At 40.9% G+C, this 27,649-nt stretch overlaps 1 protein-coding gene across 1 annotated transcript in view; it reads left to right on the plus strand.

The window, feature by feature from the left end:
• Nucleotides 1–909: 909 nt before the first annotated feature.
• LOC116283202 (uncharacterized) overlaps nucleotides 910–27,649 on the plus strand; it is a 37,594-nt gene continuing 10,854 nt past the window's right edge. Inside the window, exons 1-2 of the mRNA XM_072976440.1 lie at nucleotides 910–1,184; nucleotides 2,942–3,014. Coding sequence (XP_072832541.1) covers nucleotides 920–1,184; nucleotides 2,942–3,014 — 338 coding nt within the window. The 5' untranslated portion in view covers nucleotides 910–919. The remainder of the gene's footprint in view (nucleotides 1,185–2,941; nucleotides 3,015–27,649) is intronic.

Raw genomic sequence — 27,649 nt, forward strand, 5'->3', positions numbered from 1 at the left:
TTACTGTATTAGTTAAAACTAATTTAAAATTACTGCATTTGTAGTAAATGCTATGAATCCTCACTTCTTTTAACGATTATGTTTCTTAGAATTCTGGAATTTCCTAAACCACAACGTGTAGAAGGAGGTGCACTCCTAGGCTCTTTTTCTCAGCTTTGTGGTTGTTTACGAGGTTCTTTCCGAGATCTACTATTTCTACAGGGGAGCCAAGAGTTCTTACTAAATGCAGCTGGGTATGGGAGGAAGCCCAGGTACTGCAGCTGTGAAACCTCTGCTCGGGCATGCGTTTTGGTTTACACGGCCGGGTTAAGGAAACACATTTCAGCGATTCTTGCACTCATAAGGCTAGGGTGCAGGGCATTTATCTCTGTGTCTAAAACGATCTTTGCACTGAGTAATCGCGTTTCGACGTGAGACCAAGTCATTGGGGTTTTACCTATTTTTGGCATGAAGTAGGCCCCTAATTACCACCGAGACCCATCACGGGCAAGGAAAGTAAGAAATAGCAATCGCATCGCGTATACGTCGAGTGCCAGCGGGAGCAGAGCCCCCAGGAAGCCGCAGGAAGCGTGCGCTTCCAGGAGGGTGTGCGGCGCGCGGGGGACTGCACGCGCGCGGAGCTTGTTAACGGAGGGCGTGCCGGAGGCGTGGCGCGAGGTGTCCCGGCGAGGCGCTCCGCGAGGCGGGCGTCGGTGGGCGGGCGGCGGGGGAGCGCGGCCGGGGGAAGGCAGCGCGGCGCCGCGAGCGGCTCCCGGCTCCCGCTCTCCCGGCCGCCGAGCTCGAGCCGCCGTGGGCGGGGCCTGCGGTGATTGGCGGGCGGGCGGGGAGGTCGGAAGTACTTTGTTTTTTATGCTAATGAGGGAGTGGGGCTTGTCCGTATTTACGTTGAGGCGGGAGCCGCCGCCCTTCATTCACCCACATGGTCCTTCGAGGTGCTGCCGCCGCCGCCCGACCTGCGTCTTCGCGCCACTTCGCGCCCTCGGGCGAGGCCGAGGGGGTGGGGACGACCCCCACCGCGCCGCCGCGGCTCGCGCCCTTCGCGAAGCCCCTCGGCGGGGCGGGCAGGCCGGCCGGCCGCACCCCCGGCCTGGGGCCTCCGGTCGTAGTAAAGCGGAGGTGGGTGGGGAGGCGGGAGCGAGAGCCCGCGGCGGGCGAGGCGAAGATGGTGGCGGCTACTCCTCCTGGTGAGTCTGCCCGCCCCTCCGCCGAGTGAGTGAAACCTGTTGTGTGTGGCCCGGTCCGGAGGGCGGGTGGGGCGGAATGGCCCGGGGTAGCGTGGCGGCGGCGGCGTGGCCGGGGACCGGGGCGGGTCTCGGGCCGTTGGCCGCCCCGGCGTGTGGCTGCGGCGACTCGCTGTCCCCTCGCTCGCACGCGGGCTGGCGGAGGGGCAGGGCCGGGCCGCGGACGGGAGGGTGGGAGGGGGCGGTGTGCGCGCGGCGGCCGCGCCCGGGACCCGCGCGGACCCTGCCTGGGCCGGCGGGGCGGGTGGGTGGGCGCGGGGCGCACACAATGGCCCCTCGGGGAAGGGACGCGCGCGGCCTGCGCCCCCTCCATGGCGCGGGGCGCACGCGGGGCGCCGGGTCCCCGGGTAGGGAAAGTTTCTCCTGGGGGCGAGAGTTAAAGCGCCTCCAGAACAAAGCGGCGGCGGCAGCGGCACATGGGGCAGGCCTCGGGCCGGGAGGGGGTGCGCCCACGAGGTACCTGCGCGCCGGCGGGCGGCGCGGCGTGGCCGGGAGCCCGCGGGCCCCTAAACTTTGTGAGCGCGAGGGTGGGCGGAGGGCGCGGGTGCTCCGGGCGGCGCGGCCTGGACGCCACCCCCACTCCGTGTGGGCTTTGTTAACCCGCGTGGGCAGCCCCCAGGCGGGGCTCGCAACTTCCCGGGCCGTGGCCCGCGGGGCAGGCCCGGGCCGGCCTCGGCGGCGGCGTGGAGCCGTCCTCGGCCGCCCGCTGGCTGGGAGCGCGGCGCGGGAGGGCCGGCCCGGCTCGGCGGGAGCGGCGGCCGCGCCGCCATGTTCCTGCGGGGCGGGCTGCGCGGGGGTGAGGGCGGGGGACATGGCGGCGACTGCGCGCCGCCGCCGATTGTTCCCGGCTTAGGCCTCGGGCCGCGTGCGACGGGCACCGCAGTCGCGGAGCCCCCGCCCCTCTGGGCCGGGCTAGGGGGGGTCGGGGGACACAAAGGAGGGGCGGCGCGCCCGCGTCCCCGCCGCTCGGGCCTGGGCGCCGCCGGTCGCCGCGCGGCTGCCGCCGGGAAACGGGTTGGGGGGGTGGGTGCCGTGTCCGGCGGGGCCCTACTCTGACCCACCGCCCCCTTGTGGCCGCGTAGGGAATAGCAGGGCCGCGCGCCCCCTTGTGCGACATGTGCTGCCGGCCCGGGCTCCATGAGCGTGGCGGGCACTTTGCAGTCTCGGGTGCTCCTGCCCCTTTTTCTGTTCTTAAGAGAGACCAAAGGGCACGGAAACCGGAGGAAGCAGGCTCGCTTCTGCAATATCACTAAAAGGAAAAATGATCATAGGGCTATCTCGACCACATCTGTTGGGGAAACAACTCTTTATCCCGGCTTGCAGCCACGAGGTCTTGATTGGGGGAGGGGTGGTGAAGAATAGTCCCTTTGCTGCTGCTTTTCCCTCACTGGAGCTGTACAGTAGAGTTAAAGATTGCTGTTGGTCATTTCTCGAGTATTTCAGAATCTTTTAAAATAAGACAAGAATCTAACGCCCGCGGATTTTTCAACTTTATTCTTTTACACCTTTTCACCCGCATATTGTTGGTCTCTTAAACCCGCCAGTAATGCCTGACTGCATTATCCTCAGTTTTGCAAACGGATGTAATTAATGGATATACTGGAGTTGGGAAAGAACAAATTTGAAATATGGATTTAAGGGTGGTAGTTAATTTTGAGCAAATATTTGTCTTTTTTCCTATCTTCCCCTCCCCCTTCCAGTCACACACGTGGACCTAACTGCACCAAAAGCTTTTCTAAGGATACTTGCTGAGAAGAAAGTTTTCCCAAGTGGGTAAGTGTATTTTAATTTTCTATGTTCATTCACTTTTTAAAAAAACAAATTTCTTTCGACTTTAATCTTTGATTTTAATAAATAAGATGGGATTGGGTTTTCAACGAGTGAGATACGTATTTTTGTACTCTATCCAATTACCTTTTCTAGAAAATTAACTTACTGTGGGTTAACTAATATGTAAGTTAGTAAAAATAATGCAGATATCTTTATATATCTTTGCGAACTGATGCAGTTTACAAAATTTAGAACTGCTTTAAGGTGGGTGATGGATCTAATCTGGAGTAAATTTTCATGGCTTAAAATAATTTAACTGGGACATTTAAGTTCTACAGCCAGCTGATACACTTGAAATGTAGTCTGAACAGTAATTTTATTAATCAATTTACCAAGTAATTGCTAATTGGAGGCCGGAAGAAAAGAAAAATGTTTTGCCACGTGGATGTGAAGATTTCCTCTAAAAGGTATATGAGTCAAATTGTCCTGTTGCTGTATTAATTTGCATTCATAAACAGTCTGATTTTGATTTTTTTATGCCTTTGGAAAAAGCCAAGTAAAGGAAGAGCCAGCACTTTCTCTTACAGCATTGGAGTGATGTGTTAGTTGTGATTGTCTTGTGGGGGAAATAAAACTTCTAAATTTAAGGTCTAAATGTGCTTTTAAATGGAACTTGCGGATTTGAGATTCATTTTCTTCCCCATTAGGGTTTATGCTGACTTTTGTATGTTTTCTGTTAAGAGCTTGAGGTGTTATTTTATCTAATTATTTATTTCAAATTTAGCAGGAATAAAGAGAACATCACCTTGTAAAACTGAAGATTGTGACCAGTCAGAATAATGTCAAAGTGCTTACAGTGCAGGTAGTGATATGTGCATCTACTGCAGTGAAGGCACTTGTAGCATTATGGTGACAGCTGCCTCGGGGAGCCAAGGTGGGCTTGAAAGCGCAGGGCCTGCTGACGTTCAGTGCTTTTTGTTCTAAGGTGCATCTAGTGCAGATAGTGAAGTAGATTAGCATCTACTGCCCTAAGTGCTCCTTCTGGCATAAGAAGTTATGTTTTCATCCAATAATCCAAGCCAAGCAAGTATATAGGTGTTGTAATACTTTTTGTTTGCAGTTCTCTGTTAGTTTTGCATAGTTGCACTACAAGAAGAATGTAGTTGTGCAAATCTATGCAAAACTGATGGTGGCCTGCTATTTCCTTCAAGTGATTTTTACTAATCTTGTGTACTTTTATTGTGTCGATGTAGAATCTGCCTGGTGTGTGTGATGTGACAGCTTGTGTAGCACTAAAGTGCTTATAGTGCAGGTAGTGTGCAGTGATCTACTGCATTATGAGCACTTGAAGTACTGCTAGCTGTAGAACTGCAGCCTCGGCCTGTCGCCCAGTCAGACTGACCAGTTACTGAGCACTGTTCTATGGTTAGTTTTGCAGGTTTGCATCCAGCTGTGTGATATTCTGCTGTGCAAATCCATGCAAAACTGACTGTGGTAGTGAAAAGTCTGTAGAAAAGTAAGGGAAAATCAAACCCCTTTCTACACAGGTTGGGATCGGTTGCAATGCTGTGTTTCTGTATGGTATTGCACTTGTCCCGGCCTGTTGAGTTTGGTGGGGATTGTGACCAGAAGATTTTGAAAATTAAATGTTACTGAAGATTCAACTTCCACTTCTAACCGTTCCAGAGAAATGAAGTTTTTTTTTTACATCATAGTAATTACTTTGTCAGTGTAAAAATTCTTATGTATGTATATATATACAACTTGTGTCCCTTGAAATCAAATTTTGTGATGCTTTGTACGAAAACATTTCTACTTCTGAGGTTACATGTCATATTTGACTAAGTCTTTGCTAATTTTTTTTGTCATTAGATTTATCTGGTTATCAAGTATTCCATTAGGGTTATTTGTGTCTGTAAAGAAAATTGACTTTAATAACTGTCATGATAATCTAAAGTGAGGATATGCCCCTTTGCTGTCTTTGGGCCTAGTATTCAGGATGTTTAATCTAAAAATGAGTTGTTTCTTTACATTATTTAAGAATTTAAATATGGTAAAAATGCCATTCTATTTAAAGCATTGTGTAAAGAAAGTTATTTTGTTAAAGCATGAAATTCAGATTTGGGAAAGAAAACTGTCTTTTGCTTCTAGTAAACAGATACCATTTTATCCAGTAGTGCTGCTGTTCTTGATATGTAACTGCTAATTGGTTATATGCATGTTTTCTTTGTAATTGTTAATGATGTATAAACTGTTACTGACCCTGAGATTATTCTTAGCTTTCTGGAACTTAAAAAATAGGTATTAAAAAGAAAATAAGACATGCTGATGCTAAATAGGGTGGCAGGTGTGTGTGTGCGCAGATCTTAATGCCAAGAATGTAGCAGCTGGGTAGGTATCTGAAACTAGTTTTTGTCTTAAATTTGTAGTTAATATTTATGTTTCCTACTTCCTTCATAAACCAGACTTGCACAACAAAACAATGACAGTTGACTTAGGCTTATGTGACTTGTGTCACTGGAATGGAACCTAAGAAAGAAGCAGTTAGAGTATTTACATTTCTGCCTCTTTCATGTGTTTTGTCTCTAGCCTATGTTTCATATGTGTAGAAAAATGTGGGTTAATTTAAGAATGATCAGATTTTAAATGATAAGTTGTCGACATTAGTCCCAAGCTGAATTTTGGAAGAAGGATGCTATATTCTGTGAAATAAATTTCCATAACCTTACTTGATATATACAACCTGATACATTTAGAAAACATCACTTTAAAATACACTATGTGAGACTGTAAGTTTAATCCCTGATATATCCCTGTAAGAAATTTAAGGAGTTTAATTATGGATCCCTGAATAGAAAAAATAAGAACTTCACAGTTCTATAGTTTATTAAAAGGTAAATTTCCAGAGTGAGAAAATATTAAGAATTACGTAGTGATTTACAAAATGGAGATTAATTATCTTTGAGTTCTTAAACCTTTTGAATTGAAGGAAACAAAAATTGTTTTGGTGGTTTAATGACATACTACCTTAAGTGCTCTAAAAGTCCTATAGTAGCATGGCTTACAGTAGTCTGCAAAATGGTGTGCTGTGGTTATAAGTGAAAAAGTGATGTTTACATCTACCAAAGCATGTGATTTTATTGTAAAGCTTTGGGGAAATACTCTAGGGTTATTTGAAGTGGAACAGTGATACAAAACCAGCCAGATGATTTCTTTAATATGCTAAAATGTAAGTCAAATAACTGTTAATAACAAAATCGTGAAGTTAAATGGTAGATGCTTCCTAGATGCTGAACTCATGTAGCAGCTGTGTACAGAACTTACCTGGACTTTAAATGAATGAATGTTTTCATGTGGGGGGTGTCAGTGGGGCTAAGGTTGTATAGGGTTTAGTAGGAATTGCATTTGATTTGTTTTTGCTTTAAGATGTGTGGCAAATTTTGTGTTCTTGAATCTGTTAAGGTTTTCTTAGGCATGACAATAGTTTTCAAGTAGCCCTAACAAATGTGAATATAAAGATTCACATTTATCCATCCTTTTTGAGATAGAACTAAGTGAACACATTAATTGTACCTGATAATTGCCTCATCTGTAATTGACCTGGGGGAAAAACAGCTCTAACCTTTTTCTTTGTGTTTTAACCTTGAAATTCCTTAAGACTTGGTGTTTCAAGTTTGGGGGAGGGATGTGTGTAGCCTTAAGACTTCTCAGGAAGAAACCTCATAATATTCTTTTGCATTTTATTCATACAGTTTTTCAGTCTGTTTAAAAGGAAAGCACTTAGGATTTTACATTTGTTCAAAGGCGCTTGCAAAATTAGTGGTGATTTTACTAAAAACCTTGAGATCTTCATTTTACAGGCAACCTATCTAAGCACAGCAAGCCAGACTTGAGTTTTTCCCTATAGTTTGAAGATCCCTACAGAATGATTGCTGACAAAATGCAACCTACCGCTGCCTGGAGAACCATTCAGTGTCACATCAAAGTTTACTATGTATTTAATGAAGTACTACTCTTAGCAATTGACAACCCTGGTGTAGTTTGTCTAACATTAAAATTGGGAGCCTCTGAGCTGAGCAGTAAAGGTAAGGAGAGCTCAGTACACAAGGCCAATTTTTGTTGTCCGGCTGGAAATAATACCATGCCTACTTGAGACTGCACATTATTCTTTACCTTAGAAGTTGTTAAGCTTTCACTGTGCTTAAAGCCTGAATTTAATGTAGTTTTCTGTTCTGATAAGTTGAATTCAGAATGTAATATTCTTACGGAGTTTTAAAGGGTTACTAAAATGGATGTATTCCATGAATTTTATGATCATAGGAAAATTACAGACGGCTTAGTTTTCCTTTTTCTAATTGACCACAGATAAAGCATTTAGAGATGCTTACTTACATATTTGCAGTTTGGTCATGCTGTTTGAGTTGTTTTAGTGCGTTTAATGTAAATAAAATTATGCATTTTTAAACTACTTGTTAAATTGCCCAGAATAAGCATGTGAAATAAAAATTTTAAGGTTATTCTTGGTTGTGGCAGTTTTTCTGTTTTTTTTTTTTTTTTTTTTTGGTAATGTAAAAAACCAAACATCTTTGCTTATTAACTGAGGTAATTGGGGAAGTCAGAAAGGTACCCAAGTTACTTACCTGTATTATCCTCCCTAACTTAAGTATCTATGACATCTCTTGTTTGCACCCTAATTTTCTAGATAAAAAATGAGATCAGCAAAATTTATTTGCAAGAAGGTTATAAAACTGGTAAATTGGCTCCAAATTCAAACCCATGTCAAAAATCAGTCTGTAAAAAGTCCTTGACTTACTGTTCTGAGTTTTCAGATCACTTTTAAATTTAATTTGGAGATTGATATGAGTTCCTGATATATTAACCAAAAATCTGTTAAGGACTCCAGTTACGAATTGTTAATTTATCTTAAAACTGTAGATCATAAGTACCTAAAAACCAGCCAGTTGAAGGGGGCGAGTGTAGCTCAGTGCAGTGGTAGAGTGCTTGCTTAGCATGCACGAGGTCCTGGGTTCAGTTCCCAGTACCTCCATTAAAAAATAAATAAAAGCCTAACCGCCCTCCCCACCAAAACACAACCAGTTGAGATTTTATTGATTTAATTAAGTGGAGCATCTCTTTTTTATTGTTACTGAGATACTGTACGTATATTGATAAAGTTCTCTTGCCCATTGCTGCATTGAAGTTTAACCAAAGTGTGAAAAGTCTTAACTGCTTTTAGTAAATACCACATTATTTGTTCATAGTCGGTTTGAATGTTCCTTAATGGGTCTGTAGTATATTTAAGAGTAATGAAATATGGGGTATATTCTCCAAAACCCTTAGCGATTTGAGGGTTAAAAAAAGCCATAGTACATATTTTAAAAATAAGATAACTAGGTTGTGCTTAGGGCTGGTAAACAACAGTTTCAGTCTCATGCAGTTTTAAATACTTAAAAAAAGTTAAAAAGTAAATGCCAACATAAATGCAGGTTTATATATAGTCCTTAACGAGGCAAATATTCAACATGGTATAGAGGTAAAGGACAAAAAAACTGAGGTTGGCAGCAAATGGTGCCAAATTAAATGATCACTGTAGTATTCCCATTCTTAAATGCATGATTAACACTGGAGACCTACATTCAGTATATAGTACACTTAAGAGAAAATTAGCATGTGCTCATTTTACATGTTTGCTTATAAGAAGTGTTTGTACTATGAAACTATTAATTTAGTGCTGACTTTATGTTAGACAATGAGACGTTGAAAAGTTCTGAAATTCCATTGGTAAACTTTAAAGGACTCATTCTAACAATACTTAATTCAGTTGTAATCTGTAGGAATACCACTATTCCACAGGTTGAGAGAGCTGGGACTTCTGAACTTTGCAAGGGTAGATGAAAATTTTCACATTGGGTCAGGTATTCAAGTATGAACCCCTCGAGCCACCAGGTGGCCTTAGGCTACCTGTCAAGTTCGGTGAAGATCACTTGCTGGAATTCTAGAGTGATTACACATGTACCAGGATAAGGTTCATAACCACAGTTGGGCATTATAATTACCCAAAGATATTTTTAAAAATATAAAGTCCTGCAACTTTCATCCAGATGCATTAGATAGAATCTTTGTAGAGTAAGCAGGGCTGACTGCTAGGAAGATAAGCATGAGAAATCTGTTGATCTTGATGAACCAGTTTATGAATGTAACCATTTCCCTAAATTGTCCAAAATGATGAGCAAAAGGAATGCAGGACAGCAGAGCAGCCCCTTGAAGTCTGTATGGAGGTGAAAGTGCATAAGGCTGGAGGATTGCTGTTTTCACCATTTTGTTTCATATTTAATTCTCTTAGTTTTATGGCTGCCTATTTTGCTTGGCATGACACCTTTCGGCCAGCACCAGCCTTAAATTTGCTTCTGAATCACAGGCTTTTCCTCTCCCAACTTGAGGTCGCAGTGTCTTCTGCAGTGTTCTGGTAACAGCACCTAATACACCAGGTGTGCAGTAATAGCCTCCATGCTGCACTGGATTTCCTTGAGGATTGGCTCTTGTCACATTGCTCTGCAGGGTCATTCTAAAGGCGAGGAGCTTTCCAGTCTGCTTTGCCCCAAAAGAACTGTCAAACTTGAACTTTATCCCACCATTTGATTTTCTAAAATTTCTCCTAAGTTTAGGATGTAGTTCCTGCCGAGTTTTGAACATTTTTGGTCCCTTATTCTGCCTTTGACTGTACTGCTAGTCATAATATAATGGACTGCTTTTAAAATGGGAAACTTGTTTGAGCCTTCAGCTCACCCACTAATCGTCTTTGTACAGTGACCTTTTATTTTTCTGCCTCCCCTCATCCCCACCTTTTACTCTAGACTGACTTCTTTATGGACTTTATGCTTTTTCTTCCCTTAGCCTGGAAAAATCTCTCCCCAGATAACTGATTTAATCCTATTTGCTTCTAGTCTTTGCACAAATGTCAAACTTAACTCTTCCTGACTACATTCTCTGTTCCCTTTCCCTAGGTCATTTTTCCTAAATAGACTGTTAGTGGCGTCATTCTTAGAAATGCAGGATCTGAGGCCCATCCCCAACCAGAACTAGGATCTTTTGTTTTTTAAAAAACTACTCCTCCCTCCCTTCCCACGAGGATGCTCCTCCATGAGGGCAGAGGTTTGAAAATGGTTCATTGGCACATAGTCCCCATTTTAAAGGGTGGTACCCAGCACAGAGAGGGTACCTGGGAAGTTGTGGGTGAGTGGATGGAAGTTCCCATGGGTGAATGTGGCTGGCTGGTAGGCTCATTGGAAGCTAATGGCAAACGTGAAAAAAAGACATTGGTCTGCTTTTACGTTTGGGACTTAGAAATGAGGTAATTGTAAAGTGCATTACTGGTAATCTTAAATATCTGGTAGAAGGGGAGGGATTAGAGTAGTGTTAGTAGGAAGGGGACAGGTAAGTAGAAAACAATTTACAGTAACTGGTAATGCTCTGACTAAAGTGAAAACCTTTCTCCTAAGTGAAGGGTCAAGAAAATAGAAGACCTTCCCCTTGTGTGTTCCATTTGTGTGGCAGTGTAATGGTGATATGTTGGAAGTAAATCTTGAACTCCATTTTTAAATCTCAAAAATGAGCCACTGATGTTCAGACCACCGGGGTGAAGGAGAGCATGCCACGCCACCGACAAGAAGGAGGGTGACCGTGCAGGTGGTTGTGGCAGGTTTGCAACAAGATTTTGCTGCCGGAATTAAGTTGGGCTCTGTCTTATAGGTTTGTTTGTTTTTTTCTTTTTAACTTCTTATCCCCAGTTCTGTTTTGTTCTCCACTCTTAAATCTGCATTTTTGGTCATCAGACAACTTGTCATTAGAATGTGATAGTGCTGACAAATAACCATATGGTGTTCTCACTTTTGACTTTAGTCCACAGAAGGTTTCAGGGATATAAAAAGTCCTACACTGGTACAGGGTGCCTTGATTACATTTTAAGTTGTTTCTGGCACCCTGAGACAAAGCAGTGTCCCAGTAAAACCAGTATGCTTGAGGGATACTGTAAGAAAAGGACTGGAGGAAGGAAAGCCAGGTATCTTCTCAGGTTAACTTTGGGAAGCACGATACAGAAGTTTGTGTGGCAGATCCTTGAAGCTACACATGTATTCATGTAAATTCATCTAATTTCTGAGCCCCAGGGATACGTAAATTCCAATTTGAAGTTTGCTGTTGTAAGTGGTTGAGAAATTTAAAAGAACTATTTAAGGACTTTTACAGTGTTAGGGTTAAGAGGGAAACTTCCTGACTCAAGTACCAGCTTTCTCCATTAGCGTAGGCAAGGTACTGCTTATCTCTTGGTCACGGAGATAGATACCTGTCCAGCTGTCCTGGCTCACACCCAGCCAGAAACAAGCCTCTTCACCCTCCCTTCAAAATGGAGTTTCACCTTCACTCAGCTTGGGCAAGTTTAGGTCTCGGACCCACCTGAGCAAGCTCAGGACTCATGCTTAACGCGCCATCTCTATCGGCAGTGGCCGTGGCAGAGTCGGCCTTCCCTCCCAGAAGCACGCAGGGTGGGCAGGGTGGTGGGGTGAATAACGGAGAGACAAGTACGAGTACAAAACCTGCATCTTGGCTGGCTTCAAACAGCTTGATTTCAGTCAGGAGCGGGTGAGGAGGGGAGATTTTTCAGGTAAGAATGACAACCTGAGCACGTATCTGAGAGGCAGACATTCTCTAACAGGCGTGTGATGCACTTGGTATGGCTGACTTCAGCAGCTTCTAGGTCTTGGCTTAAATGTCACTTCCTCAAAGAGGCCTCCCTGATTACCCTACCGAGCTCAGATCTTCGTCTCTGCCATTCGTTTCATTCAAAGCACAACACAGATGTGTTTCTTATCTGCAGTTCTGTGGGTCAGGAGTCTTGATGCATGTTGCACTGGGTTAAAGTGTCACAGAGCAGTGTTTCTGGAGGCTCTTGAGGAGCAACCCTTGCCTCCCCTTTTCCAGCTTCTAGAGGCTGCTGGGCACTGTTGGCTCACTGTCCCTTTCTCCATCTTCCCATCCAGCCACAGTGAGCTGAGTCTCTACATCTCATTACTCCCGACATCTTCTGCCTCCCTTTTTCACTCTTAAGGACTCTTAGATTACACTGAGCTCACCCAGGTATTCCAGAATAATCTTATTTTAAGGTCAGCTGATTAGCAGCCTTAATTCCTTCTGCCGCATTAATTCTTTGCTATGTAAACTGTTCGCAGGTTCCAGGGACTAGGATGCAGGTATCTCGGGGGACCATTACTCTACCTACCGTGTCTTCCCTCATGGAATTATGTCGGGCTTGGACACTTTTAGAGGCCCATAAACTAATTAGCATTTTATTCAGACTGTGCTTAGGTAAAGTTAATAAATTAAGGAAAAATCTTTTTAACAATCTAGTTAGAAAAAATAGAATAAATTGAGACCATCTTAAAGATTTTCCTCTGCAGTGTTCGGATGCCAGCTTATAGAACTCTGAAGAGAAAATGATACTTATAAATTCAGTAACTACCCAATTGTCATTCTTGTGTGAGTAAAACAGATTTTCTCAGATGACAAGGGCTCATGGTATACTTGAACTCATTCTGTAAAAATTACAGAACTACATTAATCAACTAATAAGTTAAAGAAAGACCTCCAGAATGGGGAAATCATTAAATATTTGTTAGCTAATAAAACATGCAAACATTAAAGAACTGCTTTACAAAGTGAAGATACAGAATGTAGAGAGACCAGGGTCTAAAACTTAAAACAGCAAAAACAGAATGAGGTAAAGAAGCAGTCCTTGTTATGTTAATTAGGATACAGAAGTGGTTTAAATGTTATTTTTTATTTCAAAGCAACCACTAGCAGAATAAAGCACTAAACTTTGAAAGTACTAGAAAAAGAGCTAAGAAAACAAAGCAAAAGACAAGAAAGGAGGAAACAAGATCAGTTAAGGAAATTGAACACAAAATAATTTTAAGTAGTTTTGTGTTTTAATCCGTGCAGTTAGTTTCATAACCTGCAAGCCTCTGTTATTTGTAGCCATTGGCAATGCAGGTGGGTCGGGGTTTGGCCACACTCAAAGTTATGTCATGGCCCTCAGCCTGGTGCTCTTGGCCCAGCAGTGAGACTTCTGTGATACCTCAACTCCTTGAAAACAACAAACAGATCTTGTAATCCCTAAAATGACTGCAACATAGGCATTCAATAAATACTTGTTGAATGAACTGAAGATCACTCCCATCCCAAGTGTTTTATGATTAGTGTGTTCTCTGATACACTGCAGTAGATTTCCACACCATTTAAACATTTCTCATCTGTTGCCAAACTTTGTCCAGAGGTCAAAGCTGAAGATTATGGAATACTCTGGGAAAGGATAGAAGAAGACAGTGTATAGCAGGGGGTCAGGGGCACTGGATGTAAAGAAAAAGCTATCTGCGCAAATCTCTGATTTGCAGGGGTGACAGGGTTGGCTGCATGGGGTGGAATACTGATCTGTGGGATCTGGGAGCTTTGCTTGCGGGTCATGGTGTGATAAAAAGGGTTTGGAACAGATCTTACAGAAGGAACTCATGATCAGTTTCCCCGCTTTGTAACTAGGGAAATGGGAACTGGGTCCGTGACCTCTGGACTGCTGTCTTTTTCACTTTTTGGCCATTGCTTTTCTCCACCAGATCGTTGTAGTCCTTGAGAAGTAAGCTCCTTAATAAACTGACAGATACTTGTAAAAACACATATATACATACCTTTATACTAAAAGCTATGTGTGCTCAAGGCGATTGTAGGTGATTGGGAGATAAATCTCACATGTGTAAATTGGAATTAGTGAAAAGAAGTGGTAACTAATGCTAAATACAAGGCTCAGGAAGTAGGTGCTCCTGGAGTTAGAGGGGAACTGACTCACGCAGTATGTTCATTTGGCACACATTATAACATACAGGTAATCAGAAGGGCAGGTTTTAACTCAATTTAATTTAGCATACATAAATACAGTAATCAAGTTTTTTTTTTAACTGATGTAGTCATGGTATGTTGACCCTTGCTTAATATGAGGAATCTAGTATTTTATAGATTTTTCCAGCCAAGAGTGGAATGTGCGGTTTAGTTCCAAGTGAGACCATTCAGCCATAGTTGATTGATGCTGCTTGTTCTCAGAGAATAAATTCCTGGTTTTCTTGCTTATATTGAATTTGAGACATCTCACCACTATAGAAGTGCTTTGCCTTCTTAGTGTGGTGATGGAATATTAAAATATCAAAGACCCTGAACATGCATTTTATTCATTTAAAATACTTACTCAACCCGCTGATGTTTAAAGCCCGCTGTAATATTTTAATCATAGGTTTGTCCAAAACGATGCCATCCAAAAGTAATTTTCATTTTTTGCATAGGGTTGTTACTTTGTATTCGTTTGATTTATTAAAAAAATTAAGGAACAGCACAACATTTATACAGTCAAGTAATTCAACTTTAAATTAGAGGTTTCGTACACATAATCCAGTTCTGGATAATGACAGGATCTAGAATAAGGAAGCACTAATGAGTCTTAAAAAAATCTTAGTGAGGTTACAGTGTAGACATTAAATAAGCATGTTATATAATGCCATTATTTTAAATAACAGAATGAATTAGCCATGACCTTTGCCCACTGTTTTTAAAAAACAATGCTAGCTAAACAGAACGCATGCTACTAAGATGCTGAAGAAAATTTTAAGATTAATGATTGATTTTTACACTTTAACCACATTTTAATAGTCTAAGTACTGCTGACACTGTTCTGTCTTAAACTCATCACATAATTGGGCCAAGTTTGAGGAAATCAATCTCTACTAAATAGTTAACCATAAGGTATATTTGTATTACAAACAAAATGCTTTCAAAATGTTCTACTTTTGAAATTGTTTGAGTTTTTTATGTTGACCCAGTGACTTTGTTTGCAAAGGTAAACTGAAGTGGAGTTAAGCAATTGCCTAGCAAATTTGATCACTGAGATGACCCTGCAGGATGAAATGGACAAACTGATTTTTAGAGAATGTACTTAATGACAGGAGAATTTTACTCTTCCTAGATCTTTAGGATTTTTTGTTCGCTCCAGGAATTACCAGAGGCATAGTCCTGCATTCTTTTTCTTCCTTCCTTTCTTTCTCCTCTCTTTTTCTAATCTCTCTCTCCCTCCCCCTTCCTTCCCCCTCCCCCCTCCCTCCCTCCCTCCCTTTATCTATTTATCTATTTATCAGTCATCAATGATACGCACATGGTTAAGGATCTTGCCTAGTAACCATTACCTATCCTTATAAAATTTGTATTTGGGGGCCTATTAAGGTAATCAGAGTACATTTTTAGTTTCAGTTGGGTGTTTGGCATTCAAATGGAAAACTCAGAGGCAAAAGGATTATTTAAAACAATGTATTTTGAAACAGATGACGAAGGCCAAAATTATTTTCTATTGGATTCTTATTACCGCCTGAATTAACTGCCTATTTACTGGACCATAATCATAACAATATTTCATATTTCCTAGTCATCTCAACTTCAGAGTGCCTGAAGTTTGCCTGGTGTCCAATCTGTCTTGATGCTGTCTTAGTTAAATAAAGGTCCCCCAAAGACTTCTGAGTCTCAAGAAGCCATACCCAAGGAACAGTGGGTTTAAAAGATTGCATAATGATGTCAAAGAAAAGCTGCTTGTCTTTCAAGATCAGAAAAGGTTGCCTGGAATGTGGATAGCTGGGGCTGGAGGGGAGCAAAGAGTACAGAAACATCCTGGCTCTTTTCTGTCGTTTGTGGGGGTTGGGCACAGGTAGGAGGTAACAGAAATCTCACTTATACTGGAAATTTGACAGCTGGCCTTGTCACCTCACTCAGGTGACAAGCCTGAGAAAGACTCGCCAGATTTCTTGCCACATGTTACATCTCAGGAGAGAGGTAAAATGGTTCCTGTGCATTTCAGGAGGCACGGGAGTGTCAGGAGAGTCTCTTTACACCTGAAAGAGACTTCAGTCATGACAAGAGATAAGCCAGTAGTGACAAACATGGCCTGAGAGCCAAAGACCAGAATGGAAGAAGCTGTGCCCTATCCTGAATTTGTGGCTGAAATTCATTCTAGCTACATGTGTGTGAGGCATTGAGAGGCACTGAAGATGGAGGATGTTTTTAAGAAAGTTATTTGAAGAATTTGGTCTTGAATCAGTAATACAGCAAGTGGATAATAAAAGAGGAGGTTGTAGGTTCGAGAGGAATGAGATGAGGTGGCTGAGCCCCACTGGTGAAATAAAAGTGGACACAGCTAGAAAACAAACAAAATGGGAAATCATGCCTTCTTACCCTCTGAACCTTGACCCCCCCAAACAAAGGAAGAGCCCTTAGAATCACCACCCCACCCCTAAAGTTTAGTTCCTTAGCAGGAACAGTATAGTAGTAGACCAGTCAGCCTGCCCTGCTGCAGAGCTGCACAGGGCAGCAGATGGCAACTTCATCGTGTACAAATTTGAAAGAATTACTTTTAAGGATTATTTTTGTAACTTTCAAATTCATATTGAATGGCTTGAGTAATATTGTTATAGACAGTTCAGACCTTAATCCTTCATATAGGACTTGTGAATATTCTTATGTCAGCTTTGCTTACAGTTAATAGTAGCTAACAATTATCAACCCCATGTCAGACCCTGGATGTTTATTTAATCCTAACAGCAACACCATGAGATAACTGCTGTAATTACCATTCCCATTTTACAGATGAGGAAACTGAGGCAGAGAGCTACACAAATCAGCCAGTTCACAGGACTTACACGTGGAGGAGCCAGAATTTAAATCTGGGCAGTCTGGTTCTAGAACCAGTTTCTAAACTGCTATACTGCCTTTCAGAACATCTTATATATTATGATAATTATGCTCACAAAATTTAAATAGCAGCAAAATATTAACATTATTGCTGAACAGAAAGATTTGAGGGGATTTCACATCTGAGTTTATACCTTCCCAAATTTTGTAGAAGAACCATATTGCTGTTACAGTTAGAAAAAATACTTAAAATGAGTATTTTTAAATAAAAACCATGGAATAAATTACATAAAGGACTCTCACCAGAAAGATTGAGAAAATATATGCAAAAATGTTCATTGTGGTGTTACCTGATTGGTGAGAGTTTTCAGTGATTTTTTTTTCTTTTCCTGTACTTCCATTGATTTTTTTGGTATTTGGTTTTAAATCTTAGTTTTTTAAAAAGGTAAGTGTTATGTGTGGATTTCATGCTAAAAATTAATACTGATGTGATCACTGAGTTTTTGGAGAAAACATGATTTTTCACGATTCAGATGATGTAGAAATGATCAGTAACCAAGGCATACTTTAAAATGTAACTAAATAATTACTCCCATCAAAGCCTCTGAGCCTAGAAAATTTAGGGTATTAAGTTATTTAAATATCTGAAAATGAGTCAATTCTAGTGCTATTACAAACTCTTAAAAGAACAGAAGAGAAAAGCTTTCCTAATGCGTTTCTTCATGTTAGCACTAACATCTGCAAAGAATGCGAAAATATAACAGGATAATCTCACCACAGATAACAAAGAAATTGCATAACTATAATGTAAATAACATCATAACAAATTAGTAGTATTTTAAAACAGCTGCTGTCACTACCATGACTTAGCTCTGCTTTGGTAGTGTTAGTAAACTCACTGAAATAGAGCACAGAAATAATTGGCATAGCTATTGGGAAAGTGGAGACAAAATGATCATTACCGGCATTCAAAATTATTGCCTTCCTTGGAAACCCAAAGAAAATTAGTAGAAAATTACTAAGACTCATAAGAGACTTCAGTGAGGTAATTTAACATAAATTTAAAATATAAAAACCGATGATTTCCCTAGATTCTAACACATACAAGTTACAAAATAAAAAAGGCTGCAAAATAGTGACAATAGCATGAAATATCCAGGAAAAATCTTGAGACATGCAGAGTGAAAGGTAGAAACACGTAGGCTTCAGTGAGATTCATAAAAGAAGAGTTGCGTACATTGAGTGCTAGCCAAGTTTCTGTGTGAGAAAACACAGAAATAGATCAGTCTTCCCATGCTGTGTTATTGAGCCAACACTGCTCCAGGAAAAACTCAGTGGAATTTACTTTTGCATTTGGCAAAAATAATTCTAGTATCTATTAGAAGAACAAACAGGTGAGAAGATGAGGAAAAAATTGAACATCATGGGAAATATATTAGGTACTGCATGTTTTATGAAGTTAACACTAGTTAAAAGAGACACACTGGCAATAATCAAGATAAATCAATGAAACGAAATAAATAGGCCACCAATGGTCATTGTTACAAGAACCCACAAATAAATAAGGAAAAGCCAGAATCAAAATTAAAATACAAACACTAAAGAAAATGTTTGAAATAAAAATGGTAATTAGTTACTGTTCTTAATGTAAAAAAAAATCATAGTCCATAAAATAAACCACAAAGTTCTCTCAGAAATGAACAGGTGAAAAAATGAGTATTGATAATTCAAGGGAAATGAAAACAAAAATGGTAAATAAGTATAGTATGTGCTGGTTTAGGGAAATGGAAGAATTAGTGTCAGGTGTGGGCAGAGTTAGGGCGGATTTGTATGACCCGATACCCAGGGATTTTCACCTGGTGGTGAAGGGAACATTTTTAGAAAAGTCTTCATATGCATTACTACGTCTTTTATTTGTTTTCGTGGCAGAGACTGCTTATTTCACCCCAGCAGTTTCACCCCAGTGTCTTTTTTTTTTCGTTCTCCATCTAGGAATAGAATCAGCACAGTTTTACCTGAGCACATTGGTGCCCAGCTAGAGACTCCTGGATCCTTCCTTTGCAGTAGAAGTGGCTCTGAGACTCAGTTCTTGCTAATGAGAAGTAAACAGAAGTAATATGTGCAACTTTCAGGTCACTTCCATTAAAACAGTGTGCTTCCACTATCTCTTCCCCCATCTTTGGGATGTTATATGGACCTGGTGCTGGTGAGTCAGCTTTAACTATGCAGAGATGCTCTAGGGGTTGAGAAAGCAACAGGTTGAAAGGAACCTGGACCCTTAGATGACCTTTGGGTGTGGAGCCTTCTGCCTTAAATGGCATCTCCTTGATAGTAGAGTCTGAGACAAAGGCTGCGTGCAAGTGGTTTATTTTAAAGTGATCCCTGGGGCCGGAATGAGGAAAAGGGGAGTGAGTGAAACAGGAAAGGAGTATCGAGTTTGCCACTTAAAATTTCCTAGTGTTCCACCCATGGAAACCCTCTGGGGACCCTTATGAAATGCATTCAGAAACTGTCTGGGATAAAAAGGGGAAATCATTTTTCTTATTGGTTCTCAATTCCTCCTGACTTAAATGGCTCCAAACCACCCCACTCTTCCGGAAAGCACATGTATGCTAATACCTATTAGATTCGCTTGGGCGCAAATTAAGAGATACGCAGCACAGGCCCGAGGTGAAGTGTTGTCCGTGTGCTCTGTATAGCTGGTGGGTCAGAAATCCTTGCCTCAAGTGGCTGCAGTAGACATGAGATTAAGGAGATTTAAAATTGTGCACAAGAGATGGCCAGCACGACATGCCCCTTGCATCACTCAGATCCACATGTGTCCTACATGAATCCCAGTTTTTCACAAAGTTCCTTTAAAGTTATGGCTGTCCACAATTTCAGCAAGCACTTAGTATGAGAGGGTTACTGGACTAAATTACGGTCCTATTACTGCAGCAAGTCCTGCTTCTGTTATTGATATTTATCATCTCCTTCCTTCACCACATTTTCTAAATGTTTTTTGAAGTACAGTTGACTTAAAATACTATGTCTGTTCCTGGCGCACAGATACTGATTTGATATTTCTGTACATTACAAAAGGATCACCATGATAAGTCTAATTACCATCTGTCACTGTACAAAGTTGCTCAGTTTACACTTGAACAACTCGGGAGTTAGGGGCGCTGACCCTTCTGCAGTCGAAAATCCATGTATAACATACAGTCAGCCTTCCATATACATGGTTCCTCCATTTTCCGGGTCCATCATCTTCTTGATTCTGTATCTGTAGATTGATCCAACTGTGGATCATATAATTCTGTGGTATTTACCGTTGAGATAAATCCAGGTATACGTGGACCAGGACAGTTCAAACTCGTATTGTTCAAGGGTCAAATGTACAGTACTACTGACTGTATCCCTATGCTGTACACTTCATTCCTGTGACCCTTATTTTATAATGGGAAGTTTTAACTTCTTAATCTCCCTCACCTGTTTCGCTTATCTCCCCATCCCCTCCGACAACCACTTGTTTATTCTCTGAATCTATAGCACTGTTTTTATTTTGTTGTGTTTGTTACTTTGTTTTGTTTTTTATATTCTACATATAAGTGAAGTCATACAGTTTTTGTCTTTCTCTGACTTTTTTCAATTAGCATAATATCCTCTAGGTCCATCCATGTTGCCACAAATGGCAAGACTTCAACCTTTTTTTGGCTGAGTAATATTCCATTGTGTGTATGTACCACATCGTCTTTATACATTCATCTATCAGTGTCCACCTAGGTGGCTTCCATATCTTGGCTATTGTAAATAATGCTGCAGTGAACATAGGGGTGCATATATCTTTAGTTTTTTTTTTTCTTTGGAAAAATACCCAGAAGTGAAATTGCTAGATTAAATGGTAGTTCTATTTTTAATTTTTAAAAGATCCATAATGTTTTCTATAGTGGCTGTACCAATTTATATTTTCACCAGCAGTGCAAAAGTGTTCCTTATCTCTACATCCTCACCAACACTTATTTGTTGTCTTTTTGATAATATCCATTCTATGTGGTGTGAGGTGATACATCATTATGGCTTGATTTGCATTTCCCTAACAATTAGTGATGTTGAACATCTTTTCATGTGTCTGTTGGCTTTCTATATGTCTTCTTTGGAAAAATGTCTATTCATATCCTCTGCCCATTTTTAATTGTTTTTTAATATTATATTGTATAAGTTCTTTATATGTTTTTAATGTTAATCCCTTATGAGATATATCCTTTACAAATATCTTCTCATATTCAGTAGGCAGATTTTCACTTTGTTGATAGTTTCCTTTGCTGTGCAAAAGCTTTTTAGCTTCACAGAACTAGAACAGATAATTCTAAAATTTGAATGGAAACACTAAAGACCAAGAATAGTCAAAAGAATCTTGAGAAAGAAAAACAAAGATAGAGATATCATGCTCCCTGATTTCAAACTATGCTACAAAGCTACAGTAATCAAAATATATGGTACTGGCACTAAAACAGACACATGGATCAAGTGTTCAGAATAGAAATACCAGAAATAAACCCACATTTATGTGGTCAATTAATGCATGATAAAGGGATCAAGAATATACGATGGGAAAAAGATGACCTTTTCAATAAATGATGTTGGGAAAACTCAACAGCTACATGCAGAAGAATCAAACTGGACTATACTCTCAGACCATATACAAAAGTAAATTAAAAATAAATTAAAAACTAAATGTAAGATCTGAAACTATAAAACTCCTGGAAGAAAACACAGTACGCTCCTGGGCATCAGTCTTAGCAGCTGTATGGTCTTTATTATGTTGAGTTGTGTTCCCTTCAGACATACATTGTTGAGAATTTTTTTTTAATAAATGGATGTTGAATTTCATCAAAAGACTTTTCTGTATCTATTGAGATCTTACATGATTTTTATTCCTCACATTTATTGATCTGCAGATACTGAATAATCCTGGGGATAAATCCCACTTGATCATGGTATATGATTCTTTTAGTGTATTGTTGAATTTGACTGGCTAATATTTTGTTGAGGATTTATGCATCTGTGTTTATCAGTGATAGTAGCCTGTAATTATTTTTTTGTGGTGTCTTTCTGTGGTTTTGGAATCAGGGTGATGCTGATGAATGAGTTCAAAAGAATTCCTTCCTCTTTGATTTTTTGGAATAGTTTGAGAAGAATAATAGATGTAACTCATCTTCAAATGTTTTGTAGAATTCACCTGTAAAGCTGTCTGCTTCCAGACTTTTGTCTTGGAGGAGTTTTTGAAATACTGATTCAGTTACATTACTGGTAATTGATCTGTTCATATTTTTATCACTTCCTTATTCAGTCTTGAACAAGTTTGTCAATTTTGTTTATCTTTTCAAAGAACCAGCTCTTACTTTATTGATCTTTTCTTTCTTTTCTTTTCTTTTCTTTTCTTTTTTTTAGTCTTTATTTCACTTATTTCTGCTCTGGTCTTTATGATTTCTTTCCCTCTACTAACTTTGGATTTTGTTCTTTTTCTTGTTCCTTTGAATATAAGGTCAGGTTGTGTATTTGAGATTTTTCTTGTTTCAGCTATTATGTCTTAAATAAGTTTTTCTTTTTCTCTCTCTCTTCTTGTGGGACCCTTATAATGTGACTATTAGAATATATTCTTGATGTTGCTGCAAAGGTCTCTTAAACTCTCTTCACTGTTTAAAATTTTTTTTTCTTTTTTTGTTGTTGTTTAGCATGGGTGATTTCCACTACTTTGTCTTCCAGTTTACTGACTTGTTCCTCTGTATCAGCTAATCTACTGTTGATTCCTTCTAGTGCTTTTTAAACTTTCAGTTATTGTATTCTCCAGCTTTGTTTGGTTCTTTATATTTTCTAACTCTTTATTAGGCTTCTTACTAGGTTCATCCATTCTTTTCCTGAGTTCAAGGAGCATCTTTATGATCATTGTCTCAAACTCTATCAGGTAGATTTCTTATCTCCACTTTACTTAGCTCTTACTTCTGGAATTTTATTTTGTTCCTTCATTTGGAACATATTCCTCTGTTACCTCATTGTGTCAGATTCTGTGTTTATTTTTATGTATTAGGTAGATTATTTAAGTCTCCCAAAATTGGAGAAGTGGCCTTATGTAGGAGACATCCTATGGAACCCAGCAGCACCCTCCCTCCTGATGACTACAGCTGTATATTCTAGGGGTGCCCCTTATGTGGGCTATGTGGGTCCTTCTGTTGTAGCAGACTGACTGTGGGAGGGGGACGCTGGTAGGTGGGGCTACCAGGCCCTGCATTGTGTAGAGGCTGCCAGCCACTGGTGGACAGAGGCAGGTTCTGGTGTGACTGGCTTCAGGGCCCTGGGTCCTGGGGTTGGTTCCTGCCTGCTAGTGGGTGGGGGCACCACATTTTCTAGACTTTTTGATCTCCCTATCTTTCTGCTTGCATTTTAGCTGATCTTTGTTGTTTAGTGGGATCATTTAGGTTTTCAACCTGGAGGAGAGTGACTCCTTACTTACCATACCATATTTGGGTCGCATTTGCCATTGTTGCCCATTCATTATAATCAGTGGGCATAAAGGCACAAAGAGGCACCCTAGTGAAACTGCTGTGCTCAATATACTCTTTCTTTAATGTTTTTTTAAATTGAAATATAGTTGATGTACAATACTATGTAAGTTAGAGGTGTACGGTACTATATTTTTAAAGGCTATATTGCATTGTGATAGTTATTATAAAATATTGGCTATGTTTCCTGTGTTGAACAATATTCAATACACTCTTTATTTCATGTTATTTCATATCAGCAACTCTAGCTCATGGTAATCAGGATAAATTACACTCATCATTTTTTTGTTTGTTTGTTTGTTTTTTGCTAAGTTGTCCCCTGCACCAAGGAGCCCAAAGTTGTCCCCTGCACCAAGGAGCCCAAAGTTACCAGTGATTTTAGTAACATTAAGTTCAGTGCATTCTTTAAGTCCTCCAAGTGGCAGCGTTTTCCAATCACTCTCCTTCCAGACATGGACCTCAAATATGGCAGACTCAAAGTCTCAAAGGCAGGAAGCATAAATTCTGCAAATAGGTCACAGGGAGTAATGATTTGAAACCAATTCTCCTTTCACCCGTTGGTTCTGAGCAGTATGCCTTCTAGCCCTGTGGTCACATAACCGTATATTGGCTGTGATGGTTAATTTTATGTGTTTACTAGACTGGGATAAGGGATGCCCAGAGAGCCAGTAATACGTTATTTCCAGGTGTGTCTGTGAGGGTGTTTCTGGAAGAGATTAACATTTGATTCAATAGGCTGAGTAAAGAAGATCGGTCCTATCTCACCAATGTGAGCAGGGATCATCCAATCCATTGCAAGCCTGACTGAAACAAAAAGGCAAGGAAAGAGTGAACTGTCTCCCTCTCTTCTTGAGCTGGGATGTCTGTCTTTTTCCACCCTTGGACAACAGAGCTCCTGATTCTCAGGCCTTTGGACTTTGGGACTTAGAGCTGTGGGCCCTCAGTTCTCAGGCCTTTGGCCTCAGAATGGGAGTCACACCATTGGTTGCCCTGGTTCTCAGGCCTTAAAATTGAATTATACTAGAAACTCCTTGTTCTCCAGCTTGCAGGTGGCAGATTGTGGGACTTACATGTCTCTATAACCGTATAAGCCAATTCCTATAATAAATTTCCTTTTTCTGTGTTCATTGCAGCATTATTCACAGTAGGCAAGATACGAAAACAATGTAAGTGTACATCAACAGATGAATGAGTAAAATGTGGTAATATACACAATGGAATATTATTTAGCCATGAGAAAAGAGGAAATCCTGACATTTGTTACAACATGTGTGGTCCTTAAGGGTATTATACTATGTACAGTGGGTCAGAGAAAGACAAATACTGTGTGACATCACTTATATGTGGAATCTAAAAAGGCAAATTATAGGAAGAGAGAGTAGAATGGTGGTTACCAAGGGCGGGGAGTTGGGGGAAACAGGGAGATGTTGGTCAGAGGGTACAAACTTTTAGTTTTAAGATGAATAACTTCTGGGAATCTAATGCACAGCATGATGATTATAGTTAATATACTGTATTATATACTCGAAAGTTGCTAAGAGAGTAGATCTTAAATGTTCTCACCTCAGGAAAAAAGTGGTAATTATGTGATGTAATGGAGGTATTAGCTAATGCTGTGGTGGTGATCATTTGGCAGTACGTAAGTGTATAAACTCAAATGTACACCTTAAACTTACATAAGGTTATATGTCAGTTATATCTCAATAAAGCTGGAAAAAAAGAGAAGAGGGACTTTTAGGGAATAAATGTTACATTGATGGTAGAAAAAATATATATGGAGATTTATTTTATATATACATTTATGTATATGTATATTTTATATATATACATATGTATTTATGTATGTATATATGTGTGTGTGTGCATGGGTATACTATATGATGGATTAAGAGCATTCCATTCCTGTCTAGTAAGTCTGTTTTTTAAGGTGGCTCCAAGTAACCACTACTAAGTTAAGAGTGAGCTAGATAGACAGCACAACCAGAAGACAAACTAGAGTCTGAAAGCTTCAGAACTGTAACCGAGTGTGATCTTTGACTGGCACTGCTTTCACATGGACATGACTGGGATCAAGTAGACTAGGAGCCTGCTAAGTCTGGGAGGAAACAGTTTGCCAAAAAAAAAAAAAAGTCACATGGTGCCTATTTCTCCAGCTGGAATCTGTACCAGCAAAAATCAGACTGTGAAGGTTGTGCAGTCATCAAGAAGGGAATACTCTCAACAAGTCACTGCAGATACGTACCAAGTATCAACTTAAGCCTTTCAGCTCCAGGCTCACCCTTCATTACCTGACCTGCAGAAATGGACCTTGCCTTTTGCTGAAACCTGCCAACATACACTATGTTAAGCTTTGTCAGTAGAAGTTGCTGGAGACAGATTGTAGGAGGAAGAGGTTTTCTTTCCTGATTCTGGTGAGCTCACCTGGTGGGCTCATCTCCATTCCCAGCTGCTTCAGGGTCTCACCATCCGCAGCACTCAGGGCAGGCAGTATTACAGTGGGGTACGGATGGCCAAGTGCTGCCCCAGGAATAGCGATCCTGAGCACCTAGAGGGTGGACTTCTGGTAGATTCCTCTGACTCAGCTCCACAGTGACTTCTCTTCTCTGCCATTCAGTGAACCATGCTGACCCCTAACAAGTTCCAGATCTCAGTCCTTGGGGGGCTTTTTCCTTGGGGCTTTATCTTAGAGCCAGGAGTAGTGGTTTCTCCTTCTGTTTGCTATTCCTGTGTTCTTAAGAGTTTTCTTTACTTTCTACTATCCAATTCCTCATTCTTCCAAACCACTGTTTAGTTAGTAATTCTTCATATTAAACTTCCTTGCTTAAATTACTACATGGTTTCTCTCTCCTGATTGGACCCAGCCTGATAGAGGATGATACCATGATAGATAATGGAAAAGAATGAATCTCCCACGGGGTAAGACCAGTGGCCATGAGAGTAGTGGACCAACAAGTTCTTTCCAGAGATTCCAGAGGTCAGAATCAGAGCCTAACCAAGGAACTTGCCTTATTGCATGGGAAGGAAGCATTCTAAATTCCTGCCGAACAGAATGTCGTAGTGATTGCTGCACTTCCCACTCTTCATTTTTGGCATGGTAGTTTTTATTGCAGCTCTTTATCCTGTATTGAGATATACGGGAGTGCAAGTGACCTGTCTGTTAGACAGTGAATTGCTGCTACTCCTCGAAGATCCATTTCCAAATCAGCAGAAGAGAAATAAATATCACTGGCGATCCTAGATTCTGAACTGGGACCAGTAACAAGATCAACTTCAAGTTGCATTCCTTGGGGGAGGCCCTGCATTTTCTATGTGGGAAGATGGGTGCACGTGGATACATAAGGCTAGAGGCCAAAGGCAGAAACTTCTGTTTGCCAATATTCTTTACCCATTTTCCTTTTAACAGTAAAACTCCTTGAGTTTTTGGTGAGTACTTGCCCAGCCAGAGACTGTATTTTCCATTCTCCTTTGAAACGATGTAGGGCTGGGTTCTTGACAGTGGTGTGTGAGGAGAAGCGATACACGCAACATACCACCCTTGCTCCTAGCACAGGAAGTGTCTGCTCCCCTCTCTCTCTTTCCCTTGGTCTTGAGAGAAGACAGAGCTGGTGAGCCAGTTTGGAGTATGTAGTCAAGGGGAAACTGTCAAAGGTTGCAAAGAGCCCCATGTAGAAAAGCTGGGTTCCTAAATGTCCTTATGAAGCAGAATCTCCTGCTGACCTCTGGACTGATGTGTGAGAGGAAAATTTAAAAAAAGTTTTCTTGTTTTTGTGAGCTAATGGTCTCTTTGTTGCATCAGCTTAGCTTGTTTCCTAACTAACATAGCCTTCTTTCTCATATTCCTTTCAAATTAAGTATATTACTTTCCTTCCTTCTGACATGGAACTTCTGCAGTATTTCTTTCCCTTGAGTCTAACCCTCCCATTTTTTGCAGAGAGAAGGGTTCGCCGCAATCTTTGGCTTCATCTCATTACTCTTTACTGTCACTGCCTGCAGGCAGAGCCCATAATGCAAATGTAAAACTGTGTTCATCTTAAGTTCCCTTGAGTATGTAATTATAACGCATTCCAGGGTGCACCTAAATAAGAAGAATCCGTTTCTCCAACCTAAGATTGCTTTTAGTGTCAGTCACACAGTAAGATATAGACAGAGGCAGTAGCTGTAGTAACTAACACTAAATGAGGCAGACCATAATATAAAACATTATCCATTTTCATTGCTGATGATCTGGGGAGGATTCAGATAATTTGGAGGCCCTGGGGTGGGATGGGAGAGTTCTAATTCATTTTGGAGGTGTGCAGAGTATTTCATAGCGAAGTAGTATTTTTGTTTACC

This window comes from Vicugna pacos, chromosome 14 (assembly GCF_048564905.1).
Source record: "Vicugna pacos chromosome 14, VicPac4, whole genome shotgun sequence".
NCBI classification, from domain to species: Eukaryota; Metazoa; Chordata; class Mammalia; order Artiodactyla; family Camelidae; genus Vicugna; species Vicugna pacos.